Raw genomic sequence first — 14313 nt, forward strand, 5'->3', positions numbered from 1 at the left:
CCCCCCCCCGCTCCTTGTCTCCTGACTGCCCCCTCCTGGGACCCCTGCTCCTAACTGCCCTCCAGAACCCCACCCCCTAGCTAAGACTCCCTGTTCCTTGTCCCCTAACTGCCCCCTCCTAAGACCCCCCCACCCTAACTGCCCCCCAGGACCCTACCCCCTACCTGTACCCTGACTGCCCAAAACCTTATCCACAGCCCCCCCTAGAAAGCCCCCCCTGAACTCCCGACCCCCCTGTCTCTTGACTGCCCCCTCCAGAACCTCCCTGCCCCTTCTCCGACCCCGTGGCCCCCTTACCCTGCTGCTCGTCCCGGCATGCTGGGCAGCAGTGGGGGAGGAGCTCCAGACTGCCGGAGGCGATCTGCGAATGCAGGGAGGGAAGGAGGGAGTGATCTCTGCTGCAGGGGAAGCGGAGGAGGGGCTCTCTCTGGCTGTCGGAGCCCCATGTAAGTGGCACCATCCGGCCGGCTGCCCTGTTAGCCACGCGCGCTCTGCATGGGGGTGGGGAAGTCCGGACATTTACAAATTCCCCCCGGACGCTATTTTTAGCTCAAAAAGCCGGACATGTCCGGGGGAATCCGGACGAATGGTAACCCTAGCTAACCAAGGTGTTTACCAAGGCAGTCCTGTCACTTTCCGTCAGGTGGAGGATAGAGGTGCATATACACTCAAGCCAGTACATTACAAGCTACTCTTTTAGCAACAGGGAGGAGGTTTCCTTTTGCTGCTTCTGACTGCCCTATTCCCCCCCCCCCCCCCCAGTGTATCTATCATCCTCAACATAAGCTGTACCAAGATATACAAAACCTCATCATGCTTCTGTAACATGTGGCTGGATTCTTTCTTGGATGCACCCCATTGGTCCATATCAAAATATTGCAGGGAGATGACAGCTGTTGATTTCTGTTGACTAGTTGCAGCTTGTGCAACTCATTAGCTCCACCCTGGAAGTAAGGGTGGGAGGAGCTGTGCTTTGGACACTGGCTGCTGAGGTCTAGTACAGAGAGGTCTTTGTAGAGAAACCCAAGTAAAAGCTAAGATTGAGGTTTACATTTTGTGTGGGATGGTTTTTTTCCCCTTTGGGTTACCAGTAAAAAGAAATCCCAGGAAGGGAGCCTGTTTGCACTAAATAAATACAGTGTGTTTAGATCCTGTTCAAAGCAAACTAGAAAGCCTACCTCCTTATACCATCGTAGTTAGGAAGGGAGAAGAGTCTGAATTCATTACTACTCTGGTTTCACTTGAAGCCTTTAATGCTCTTATTTACTATATCTGATTGATGTGTTTTGATCAGAGAATACATTCAGGTCTGAGAAGCAGCTAGTTTGATATACTTTGTTTTGTCTCTTTTCATTTTTTTTTATGCTTGTTAGCATCCTGCCTGCTTGTTGATCTGCTGGCAAATATTGATCTAATGGATTCTGTGGCATGTGACCATTTCATTTAGGTGAAGCTTTTTTCTTTTTTTTTTGCTGTAGTGTCTTGATTCATATATATTTTTATGTGATAATATAAGAGACACTTGTTAGCCTACAACAGTGTTTTCCATATCCATTATAGTCTGGTCTTTTATTTTTCTGCTGCTTGTTCCTCTTTTTGTGTGTTGTTTGTGTTCATTGCCTTGTCATTTAAGTACAGGGTGCCTCTTGAGCAAGGAAAAGCAGTCCTCCCTTAAAATTCCTGGATGCAGGCAATCTCCTTTTACCTTTTTTTTTTTTTTTTAAATCAAGTTTTTGTGCGACCTCATTTCCAGTAATTTTTTATTTTTTTGTCCATTAGAAAATGTTTTGCTTTCTGCCACACTTACGATCTTCTTGATCCACCCTTAATTTTTTTTATTGAAGTCAATCTGTTTCGCAGCAATAATTCTCTCTTCTGTCATTAGTTCCTTTATTGTCTTTTAGGATGTCTGTAGTTGCTCACTGACTTCTGATAATTCATCATTTTGTTACATTCTCCCCCCCCCCCCCCCCCCGCATTTTCTCAAAATCCTCCCTTTCCCCCTATGATGGGTCCCCCCCGGGGTGCCACCTGGAACTGGGGTACCATTGAGCCCCCCGACTCACCAGCCTGGGCTTCCTCTCTCACTGTGCTGCTGTGACAAGCTGCAGACACGCTTCCGTTCCTGCACTTCCACCAGCATAGACACAGGTAGGGACACACCCAGCTGCAGTTACATGCTGGCTCCCCGACTAGCCTCTGCACAAACCAACAGTAGAAAGGCTAAACCCAAAGTAACTTTCAGCTCCCCAGGCACGCACTCCCCTCTGGAGCATAAACCCAAAATTACACTGTCTTGCGCTGCACAGGGAACGGCACAGCTGTAAGCTCATAGAGTTCGGGCTCCCCCGCCCAATGTGGCGGGGAATATGCAACAGCCTTTGACCCTTGAGCTATGATTCCCCACACGCGTCACTCCAACTCAGTGGTTAAGATAAAGCAAAAACAAGTTTATTAACTACGAAATATAGGTTTTAATTGATTCTAAGTGATAGCAAAGAGATCAAAGCAGATTACCTAGTAAATAAACAAAAATGAAAACTGAGCTTAACATACTAGAAAGATAGGATTTGAATTAACAATCTCTCATCCTGACATATGATAGAAACGGGCTGCAGATTCTTAAGGCACAAGCTGTACTTGCTTTACAGCAAGGTCTTTCATACACAGGCTAGACATCCCTTTAGCCTGGGTCCAGCACTTCCCCCAGTTCAGTCTTTGTTCCTCAGATGTTTCTAGGAGTCGTCTTCTGTGGTGAGTAAAGAACAGCATGTGATGTCACTTCCTGCCTTATATAGCTTTAACATATGGCGGCAACCATTTGTTTCAAAACTTGGTTCCCGGACTGGTTTGTGGAAAAATACTGACATCCCAAGATGGAGTCCAGAATCATGTGGCCTGGTCATATGACCTCGTAGAGTCATACCAGCCATTACGTACGGGCTTTGTGGAGTGTTCTCAGGAAGGCTCACCAGGTGGGAGATAAACTTGTCCTAAGGCCTATTGTTCTCCCTAATGGCTCATTGCCCTGAATAGGCCCTTCCCAACCAGCTATCTAGACTGAAAGCATCTTGTCTAGTGAGCGTTACCCAAGTGTAACTACTTTTGAAGTACAGATAAATAGCATTTATACCTTCAGATGCAAAAATTATATATGCATGAAAATAGGATACTATTTATCAAATAATAACTTTTCCAATGACACCTTACACGACCCGTCTTACATAAAATACATCATAATTCTGCTATAATCATATAATAATAATATCACTATGAAGAATATGGGGTGCAGTGTCACTCCCCAGTTCTCGAATCTCTTATAGTTTCTGTTTGTTCTGATAAAGTTACTCATAGACTTTAAGGCCAGAAGGGAACATCATAATCATCTAGTCTGACTTATCTGCACATTGTAGACCACAGAACCTCACCCACCCACTCCTGTAATACAGACCCTTAACCTCTGGTTGAGTTACTGAAGTCTAAAATCTTGATTTAAAGACTTCAAGTTACAGAGAACCCACCATTTACTCTAGTTGAAACAGCAAGTGACCCATGCCCCACGTTGCAGAGGAAGGTGAAACCCCAAGAGGGTCTCTGCCAATCTGACATGGGGGACATTCCTCCCCGACCCCAAATATGGTGGTTAGATGCTGAGTATGTGGGCAAAACCCACCAGCCAGAAGTCTGGGAAAGAATTCTCTATAACTGGACACCCTCCTCCTCTAGTGTCCCTTCTCTGGCTTTTGGAGATATTTGCTAATAGCAGTCATGAGCGAGCCACATGCTATTGTAGGCAATCTCATCATACCATCTCCTCCATAAATTTATTAAACTCAATCTTAAAACAAGTTAATTTTTTTCACCCACCACTCCTGTTGGAAGACTATTCCAGAACTTCACTCATCTGATGGTTAGAAACCTTTGTCTAATTTCAAGCCTAAACTTGTTGATGCATCCTAGGATTGCAATAGCCCTTTTTGTTGCCTGTGTAACTAAAAAATGTCACTTTCACATGTCAGAAGCTAGGTGAGAAACTGTCTTTTGAGCAAAGTTTTGGGGGAAAATAGCCATGATGTTACAAATGTGTTTTATAAAGACTGAGGATCTAATTTATTTTGCAGAATTTTTACTGCTGAAGATGATGCATGAAAATGAAGGAACATAGCTTGATTTTCAGACACCAAATTAAGTTTGCAGGAATAAAAAAAACCCTTCTAGCTCATTACTTGCAAACTAAGAAAATTTGATAAAGAATTATTGACACACAAAATATGCCCCCCCGCACCCCCACAATAGATCTTTTTAATTGGTTTTGCAGTATGACCAAAAATTGACAGTTCTCTGAATTTTGTTATAAGCCAGAAGTAATTTTCACTGTCAAGCTGCTTTTCATTTAGCAAAACTTCTGTTTCTAAGAAGTTGCAAGCCAAGTGAGCAACTGAAAATGCGATTGTGACGGGTATGATGACAGTTCGGATTTTATAATAATGCATTCATTCTAAGATGTATTTTATGAATCTCTCATATATTTAGATAATTTGCAAGCCATTTAAGAGAGGAAACTTAACATAGAAAAACTTAACGAAGTAGAAGGAACTGGTCCAACCAGAGAAGTGTATTCACAGTTGTGGTCGTTGTCCAGTAAATAAATCTGCACCCTTTTGAAAGGTTATCCAAACAACTCTCAAAGCTAATTCTCCATTCCTGGCGCTCACTCTCGCTGTCCAGGCTTGCATCTCTCTCCATCTCTTGCTCTTTCTGTCATCCTTCCTCATGGATGTCCTGCTGCCTCTTTAAACAATGCATGGCAAAAACAGGATCATCCACCAGTATGGTGAAATACTAGAGCTTTGCTGAACTGAAGTGAGCCATCTAACAGGTGAAAGTCAAATTTAAATTGCACTTAATACTTTCGGCAGAATTTCACAAAACTTGGGAATTGAATAAATTGAAACCGAGTACCTGGAATTGTATAAAAATGTCCAGTTCTGCGATGAAAATGACACAAAGTGGGAAAAATCAGCATTTCATCCTGCATGGTAGCAACAGCAAAGCACATTAGCTGTCCTGTAACTGGGGATAAAATATTGTATTCTGAGTTTACTACTTGTATGTAATTCACACCTCTTGCCACAGAAGTCCTGGTAGTGGCAGTACAAGCTTTCCCATAGAATCCTGCCAATATTCATCATTAGGGCCCTACCAAATTCACGGTCCATTTTGGTCAATTTCCCAGCCATAGGATTTTAAAAATCGTAAATTTCATAATTTCAGCTATTTAAATCTGAAATTTCATGGTGTTGTAATTGTAGGGGTCCTGACCCAAAAAGAGTTGTGCGGGGTTTTGCTACTGCTACCCTTACTTCTGCGCTGCTGCTGACAGCGGCGCTGTCTTCAGAGCTGGGCAGCTGGAGAGTGGCAGGGATCACATGGTATGGTATTGCCACTCTTACTTCTGCGCTGCTGCCTGCAGAGGTGGGCCCTCAATCAGCAGTTGCCACTCTCTGGCCGCCCAGCTCTGCAGGCAGCAGTGCATAAGTAAGGGTGGCCTGGTATGGTATTGCCACCTTTACTTCTGCGCTGCTGCTGGTGGGATGCTGCCGTCAGAGCTGGGCGCCTGGCCAACAGCTGCCGATATCCAGCGACCCAGCTCTGAAGGCAGCGTAGAAGTAAGGGTGGCAATATCGCAACCCCCCTAAAATAATCTTGTGACCCCCCTGCAATTCCTTTTTGGGTCAGGACCCCCAATTTGAGAAACACTGGTCTATCCTGTGAAATCTGTATAGTATTGGGTAAAAGCACACACAAGACCTGATTTCCCAGGGGGAGACCAGATTTCACGGTCCGTGACGCATTTTTTCTGAATTTGGTAGGGCCCTATTCATCAGTTTTGACCTAGAAGGTTCATATCTGAGGGGCAAATGGAGTTCGCTCTCCATACTCATTCATTTCACATGGGCCACTAGACTGCTTTTGATCATTGCCAGTTTGACTTGGAATTAAATAAGAGCCCTACAAATGAAAGGCTCTGTAATGCACTGGCAATCCCTTGACCTGTACAGTACCCTGACAAAGTGTATTCTGCTGTAATTTATGCTCAGCCTTTTTGTTTCCCTGAGTTTGATGTCTCAGATCATAAAGACATACATTGAAACTCTTTCAAAGAATTGACTATAGGAAAAGAAAATAATCCAAGCTTAATAAAAGCAATTCAGAATATAAAATTACAGGCTATCTTGCTATATCTACTCTATCATTGTCAAATAGGAATTAAGCCTCATCTTAAAAAAAATTAACGTAGTTATATGCAGGCTTGATAGAATTCAGTGTTTTATTTTTTTAGAATTTTGACAGACAACATTGATGTTTATTTTAAAGCATTTTTTCTATGTCTATCTATGTACATCTCCACACTTTGCAAAATTGTGGATTTTAAGTATTTGGGGGTGGGGAATTTATATTGACATATGTTTTTACAGTTGTGGGGATCAGACAATAGGGATTTCTGGCAATACTTATTTAATCTTCTTCTTTGTATGACTGATGTACTTGTAGAACGACTGATGTACTTGTAGAACAACAACTATAATTTTACATTTAGGTGGTTAAGACAGGTAATTGCATCAGGAGTAGCAGAGTTTATCGCTGTGATGCCTCCTTCATATTTGTGAATTGGGCATTGAGTTGTTATAGTTTCTATGGTCTGTTTTGGTTGACCACAGTTGCACACTGGAGAGCTTTTAATATTCCATTTGTGCATCAAGTATCCACATCTGCCATGGTTTGTGTGGATGTGGTGTAGGGTTGCCCATAAACTTTGTGGCAGATCTTCTGCTTTGGGTCTTTGTTTGTGACTTCTTGTAAACTCCATTTGACTTTCATTATTTAATGACAGTAGACATTGACATTCAAAATGTTAAAGCTTTATAACCATTAAAATACAGATTTCCAATGTTACATGTCAAAATATACAAAATGAATATCCTAAATCAAACTCTAAATTCCCAAGCAGCATTATTCTTACTTTACCTTTCTGTAAATTTCAATTATCAATGAAAATATTTTTTCATTGGTTTGTGTGTATACGGTGAAATTGGTGATTACCGACAGTTATCAATAAATATCTGATCCTTCCGAGCCTAAGCAGATGCTATTCAGTTCTCTAGAGTGTTAGGTTTTGTCTAAATAGTTAATCCATAAAACTTACATTTCTGCTGTACTGCACATATGAATAAAAACAGCTCTTGCATGTCTTTCAAACTAATTTAGGCAAATTTCGAAAAATAATGGTAAATTAGATGGGTCTGAAGACAATAGGACCATAAAAGCAAACCTCAAAAATACTCTAAACGTAAATTACCTAATTAAAAAAAAATTAGTTTAAAAATACACTTTTAAAAAGTAGTCTTTCTGTACCTTAAAAATAATGATTTCCAGTTTTAGCCTAATATGTTTGAAAATTTGACTTTTGATTTAAGATCAGGATTGCGTTCTGCCAATTTTTTTTCCTTTACCCTTTTTTTGTATTTGAACAATATCTTCCTGTTGTGTAGTTATAAATGTAGGATAAAAATTGCCTCTAACTGAGAACAGGTGTCTATATAAATCATAATGTTATCAGCTTTGGTGGTGTTAGTGGTGGCAATTATGCATCATTTCACAGCAGATTATTGGCTGCTGATCACATTTTCAAGTACCACAGGTATATTAGTAGCATACAGTTTGACAAATTACCATTTAAGAACTGTATTTTATTACATATATAATAATAATCTTCTGCCAACCATGCAAATTCAATCTGAGTTCTGAATATCAAGCTATGATCTTTCTTCCTTTTTCGTCACCATCACTAATGACAATTTCAGAATCTAGAGCTCTGCTAATAACTGATTTTTTCATTTGCTGGCAGTTCTGAAAAATAGAAAAATAATTTCAGTTCAGGTTGTCCCCTAAATGCTGCAGCAACTTGTGTAAGAAAAATTCTGAACATTAGCTATTATTGTAACACGTAAATAATAGTATTTTAATCATACCCAGGTGATTCAGAATATGGACCCCAAATAGTTAATTAAATCTTAACTTTTACTGTCAAGTTATTTCCGAACATTCTGAAACACTGTTTTTCTGAATTCAATGATAGTTTCATTGACACATGCTTTTTTATTAAATGTTTGGTCACTTGATTCAGAACTAATGCACTGAAAAAGCTGTAATTGACTTATTTTCCTGTCCTATCTGATCACTCTCAAATGTTGTTCTGTATTGTTTATGTAGTCCAGTGGTCTAGCTTGCCTTTATTTTATTTACTGCTTTGCATTATATTCAGCAGTAATGCAAGAAACCTACAGGCCTGTATGCTGTAAGACATTAGCTTCAGCAAGTTAACATAAGGCTTGAGACCTCTGCACTTTGAATGGATAAACTTTGCACAAATAAACAGCCCAACAGAAAACCCCAAGTATTTTGGGAGCTGAAAATAGAGTTTAAGGGGCAGTCCTGACTACAGGTACATGAGTCAACCACCGAAGTGTCCTGGCAACGAACTGACGTACATAACAGGTATATGAGATACATCTAAGGCTAGCCTGCTTGCTTGGCTATGTATCTTTTCTTATAAGTTTTTTATTTTCTTAGGGTTTCATTATTTGTTTTATTATAATAGGTTTATAGATTTATATTAGAGTATGTTTTGGCTGTAACACAAGGGACCTGCAGGTCACATCCTGTATGTTGAGCGAAGGCAAAGTTAGTATACATATGTTCGGGACCTTTCACCTAGATGGATGGTGATGAGCTAAAGCATAAGGTCCATATATGGCTGCGACCTTTAACATATAGGATGCGTTAAAGCAGGTTGGCATAGGGGCTTCCCTAAGTTCATACCCTTTTAAACTTAACAGGTACACCACAACTTGGAACTTGGAGAGAACCGAAATAACCAGTTAGGACAGAAATAACAAATGGGATACCTAACCATGAAAGGGCCGTGGTAACGAATGGATGTATATGATAATAAGTTGAGATCACTGATATACTAACCTATAGGAAAAAAACACTCCAACATTAGTAAAGTGAGGAAATACAAATAAGGAAAAGGGGGAAAATCCCCTACTGAATATGCACCAAACATAGTGGTATCAGTGTAATGTATTATAAAAGTGGTATCCCAGCCTAGGGGCAGTAAGAGAGAGATATGTAGTCCTTGGGAGGTGCCAGAATGATGGCCACTGGTGATGATGGGGAAGGTAAGGGTGAGGAGGAAGATGATGGCTAAGATTTCAGATGGTGAGAGTATATGGATGTGCAGATGTACATTCTGTAGTATCTCTATCTACCTTACTGAGTTGGGGTGTTTGCGACTGTGCTAAATGTATTAATAAACTATATTTGTAAATATAAAAGAGTTCCTATACCGTGAGTGTTGAAACTGTGCACATCGGGGTTCCCAGCTATATAATAATTTGAATAATACTGGGCCTGATCTTGGGGCAAGAACCTTTCAACCCTCAAAGTGATAACTGGGGATTCTTAAGTAATCAATATAATTAATATGTAATCTAAAGATTGGGCAACATTGGACTCTCTTTTCATGGCGCCATCATAGTTTATTCAGAAAATTTTGATTGACTTGTAGGGAAATGGAATTGTATTCTGAGATTTGTTGAACGTAATTTAGTCAAGGTTATGGAGTTTTGGTGTACTTTTTCTCACTGAACAACAGTTTATTGGTTTTTTAAAATTACAGTAGTTATATCTCGATTAAGGAAATGTAATCAACTATCTTTGAAACTATGCAAACTTCAAGTTAGGGAGTAGTTATATATTTTTGGGTCAGGCTTTTAAATAATTTAATAATAAAATAGTGTATCTAATTTTAGAACACAGTTATTGTGAATGTGCACACAAAATTATTAACGTCTTAATAATGGTTATTACTTATTTGATACTTACTAAATATTATTGCGGTCTGTCCCCATCAATACGTTGTGTAAAGGTATTGAAGGTCAGCTTCCCCTTTAGTGAAGAATAAATAATCTAATCATAGTAGGTTAATCACAGAACAAATGGGAATTGTAAGTCTGTAAATCATACAGATAATATAAAAAAAATTAAATTTAAATGTGTTATAGAAAAGAAATAGGCAGAGATGTTAAGAGTTAAATTTTCAGATAGCTTAAGTGTAAAATTATATTGACTGCATGCATGAATTAGGGAAACATGCACACAAATAGCTAATCAATTTCTTTTTTTATGTTTGCTGTTATGTTATGGGAAGTTACTTAAACATTTTAAGAAAGCACCCTTGGCATTGAAATTACTTTTTTCAGTATTTAGTTTATTTAGTGATATTACTCACATACAATTTGCACCATATTAGGATACTGTACTTATTATCAGCATTTTAAAAAAGCTGTTCATTTTCGAAAGATTGTTTAAGAGATTTAAGAGCTTCTACATTTATTTCCTTTGTAGACTACTCTTGTATTTTTTTTTTTGTTTTAGTTCTGCCAAACCTTTGGAATATTGATGGGGAATTTACCATACCTGAGCAAAAGCAAGTAGAAAACAACGAGGAACTAGCAAACTCCTATGAAAGAAAACTGATTGAGGTAAGAATCTGTTAAACTTTAAAAGTTTTATTAGGGAGCAAGTAGCTGAAAGCCCATGATGTCAGACAGCTGTGGCAGTTGGGCCAAGTAATCCACCATCTCATACAAACAATTTAAGTGGTTGCGTTCACATTAGCTATATAGTCAGGGTGGTGACTAGTTGAGTTATCCCTGATATCACAATGGTCTGAGACTCTTGGCATGGCATAGATACAGGCCTTGCTGTTGCACAGCTGTAATTCACAAAGTCAAAATGGCTGAGAATGTAAACATTTGGATGGTAACAGACTGCAAATCCCAGTAATGATTCAACCTTGTGATAATCTGAACAAAATGAGTTCTCAACCACATAGCTGTTTCCATTTCTTCAGAATGACTCAAAAGACATTCTAGGCTTTAGAGTGACACACAGGTTGACAATCCTGGAATTTTATTATGTAGATAATAGCAGTGACTTAACAGTTCAAGGTGAAAGACAATTTCCATTCTTAGCCTGAATTTTGGTGTCTCCCTTTAATTCTTTAAATAAACAGTCTGATACTTCTAATGCTTTGAACTGTTTATTTCAAAAGTTTTAAGTTGATTGAAGAAGCTATAATTTTTAGCCATGGAAATTTTGAGAAGTAACTTTTTTTTTTCCTCTTGGGGAAAGTATTCTTAACATCCACACTTTAGTATCAAAATTGATTTACCCTTTACCAGTTTCAAATGTATCATATATACTTGTTCTCAGTTTAAAAAAATTGTGTACAATACTGGTTTTGTTTACTTTCCATGTTAAAAAGATATTTAATGACACTATTAATTTTGGAATCATCTTGTAATACTTGGAATCGCTTGAGACACCGATAACTTATTTGAGGGTCATCTTGAGTAAAACATTGTTCACAATTGTTACAGTTGCTGCCAGTGTTACTTCCTGAGTTTGTAACTGCCCTGAGCCACATGTTTCAGGCCTCATGTAAGTTACAACCTCCACTTCAAGACCTCATAAAATTACAAGCTTTGTTGCCTGTGCCAGCTGCGCTTTTACCTTTCTTGAGACTTTATGGAACTTAAAAGTTCTAACAGCATATCTCGTGAAACTTGTAACTTCCCGGAGGACTCTTAACACCTCCTAATTGATGTTCCAGAACTGTGGCATAGTCTGTTAGTGCTGCATTTATGTAAATTGTTGAGTTCCATGGATGTGATGTTAATACTGAAATGACTGATGGAAGTTACAAGCCTCCCGCTCCCGGCCACCCCAAGTGGTGGGGGGAACCCCAGAATGCCTGGTGGCTGCTGGCAGCAGGGGGAACCCCCCAGCTCAGAGCCACCAGCGGGGGGGGACCCTGGAGCTCCGAACCCCCACGCAGCTGCCCAGGCTCCCCATTTTGTCACAGATATTTTTAGTAAAAGACAGGGACAAGTCACAGGCTTCCCTGAATTTTTCATTATTGCCCATGACCTGTCCCTGACTTTTACTAAAAATATCCATGACAAAATCTTAGCTTTACTCATGAGCTCCACCTTTGAAGGCTATTAAGCTTATTAAAAAAAAAAAAAAAAGGGATTAGAGACAATGTTTGTTATAAGATTCAATAAAAATGAAATTCACAGACAAAAAAAAAGTTAAACGTTAAGATCAAACACATACATCCCTTAAAAAATTAATTAACCATTGCAGTATACCCCTGCCTCTACCCAAACATTCCAAAGTCACCTTAAATCTGCATCTTTGACCATGCTTCATTTACCTGAGGGAGGCTACGCATATCCCCATCTGCTCAAACCTCTTGGATAATCAAACTCTCATCTAGCTATAGGGAGAATATTGACAAAAACAGTCCATTCTTTGAACAGCTGGATACTATCCTTTGAAAACATGTTTGGACAAGTACAAGTAATCCTTTTATGTTTGGTCACCACTTTCTCAAATGGTATGCCCTTTTTATGGGTTTATCTAGCCTTTTTCTGTTGCCAGACTTGTCTGAGGTGCATGTCTTAGTAAAGAATCCAGGTAAAATGTCTTGATAAACATTAAAAAACCAACCTGGTTTCAGCTGCTATATTGTTCTCCCAGAGGTTCAGGATTTGCCGATGACACTACAAAGTTTCCATACAGTGCTGCCAATAGCTGGTCTCTCAGAATTCCTCTGATTCTGTAGAATTGCAGACACGCCTGCTCCATTGTAAAGCCTAGCTGCAAACCATATCTAATGCAGGCAGCCTGACTTTCTGCCCAGTGTAGGATGTTTTGTTCATAGATTCACATGCCAAAAGTGGGGACATGACTCTATAATAATCCAGGTGCTGTTACTGACACTGCCGCTTGCTTTTTCTCTCAACAAGTGCAGGGTACCAACTCTGCTGTCACTTTTTACATGGGCCCATTCTAGCTGTCAAGTTGAAGAGTAGGAAGGGGAACACTGCTGAATGCTGCTGTGGCAGTGCTATGGAGCAGGAGCTGGGGGAAAGAAAGGGTCTGTTGGCATGACCAGATTAAGGTAATCCAGAGCTATAGGCACACTGCTTGCAGGACCCATGTGGCTGGTAGAACATTTCACATCAGGTCAGAGACCCCCTCATGAACTTGTCACCAGATGGTCAGGATCCTGTAGTCTCTAAAGAAATATGAGATAAGCCTTGATTGCTGATGAAATATTAAAAATGGGTATAACAGAAGCTGAGCTGAAATGTTCATGTAATAGAATGTAATATCCGAAGTTGTTCTTCATGGTTTTCCATTATGGAGAGTTTTGTTAGTGATATCTCATGAGTGCATATTATTACCATTTATTATATTAAAATTATCTGAATTTCTTATCATTTGTAATGGAGTCTTATTCAAACACACTTTATTATTCTTTATTGCTGTTTTATGAATGGATTGATTTAACAAAAGAAATGTATAAACATATAATGAAGACACAAAAAAGCAGTAGAAAGTTGATTTAATAAACTTCCATATTAAACATATTAGAAGCACTATTAGTGCTTTAAACATTATGAATATTTATTGAGTCATGTTTTACTTTTGCATAAATTCTACACTAAAAAAATTCTGTGGCGCTCTCTAGAAAGAGCCACATAAAGAACATCATTCTTGGTACCTTGATTTCTTCTAATGCAAAAGTTTGAGATCAGTCCCAGAACCCCTAATATTTTGAGTGGTTGACAGAGTGTTTGGGTAACATTGAGCAATGTTTGTCCCCTGACATTTGGCTCTCAGTTAGTTAATCTCGTATAATATGAGACCAGATTCAAATTTTACCTTGTCCTGTATAAAAAGGAAAATGGACTCTAGAGATATTTATAATGCAAGTCCATGAACAATTAAACAAGTTTAAATGCACAGTAAGACATGTTTTGCTTTGTGCTGATAATGTCATTTTGTTGTACATAAGGAATAAACATGAGTGTTTTGATTTGCATTGGTTTTGAAGGATTTGTTTAAATAATTTCACCTGCTCCAGAAGTTTTTCCACCTTACATTTCCTACTGGGAAACGTAAACTCCTTATAGCCTGCATCACAATTCCCCTCAAAATAAATAGTCAGTGAACATTTGCTGTCCTAGCAGAGCTGGCATTGCTAAGGATTAGTTAACAAAACAAAAAACAGCTGTGACTGATGTTCAGGATGTGCAAACAAAAACAAGATCTGTGGCTGGGTTGATATCCATAAGGGACACTATTGTTTACAGTGTCTTTCTTTTTGTG

At 39.2% G+C, this 14313-nt stretch overlaps 1 protein-coding gene across 1 annotated transcript in view; it reads left to right on the forward strand.

Annotated features, from left to right (window-relative positions):
- SNX29 (sorting nexin 29) overlaps positions 1-14313 on the forward strand; it is a 472333-nt gene that overhangs the window by 166438 nt on the left and 291582 nt on the right. The window contains exon 15 of the mRNA XM_026650716.2: positions 10504-10610. Within this exon, the coding sequence (XP_026506501.1) occupies positions 10504-10610 (107 nt within the window). The remainder of the gene's footprint in view (positions 1-10503; positions 10611-14313) is intronic.

The sequence above is a fragment of the Terrapene carolina genome, unplaced genomic scaffold, assembly GCF_002925995.2.
Source record: "Terrapene carolina triunguis isolate 2854851 unplaced genomic scaffold, T_m_triunguis-2.0 Scaffold93, whole genome shotgun sequence".
Classification (NCBI taxonomy): domain Eukaryota; kingdom Metazoa; phylum Chordata; order Testudines; family Emydidae; genus Terrapene; species Terrapene triunguis.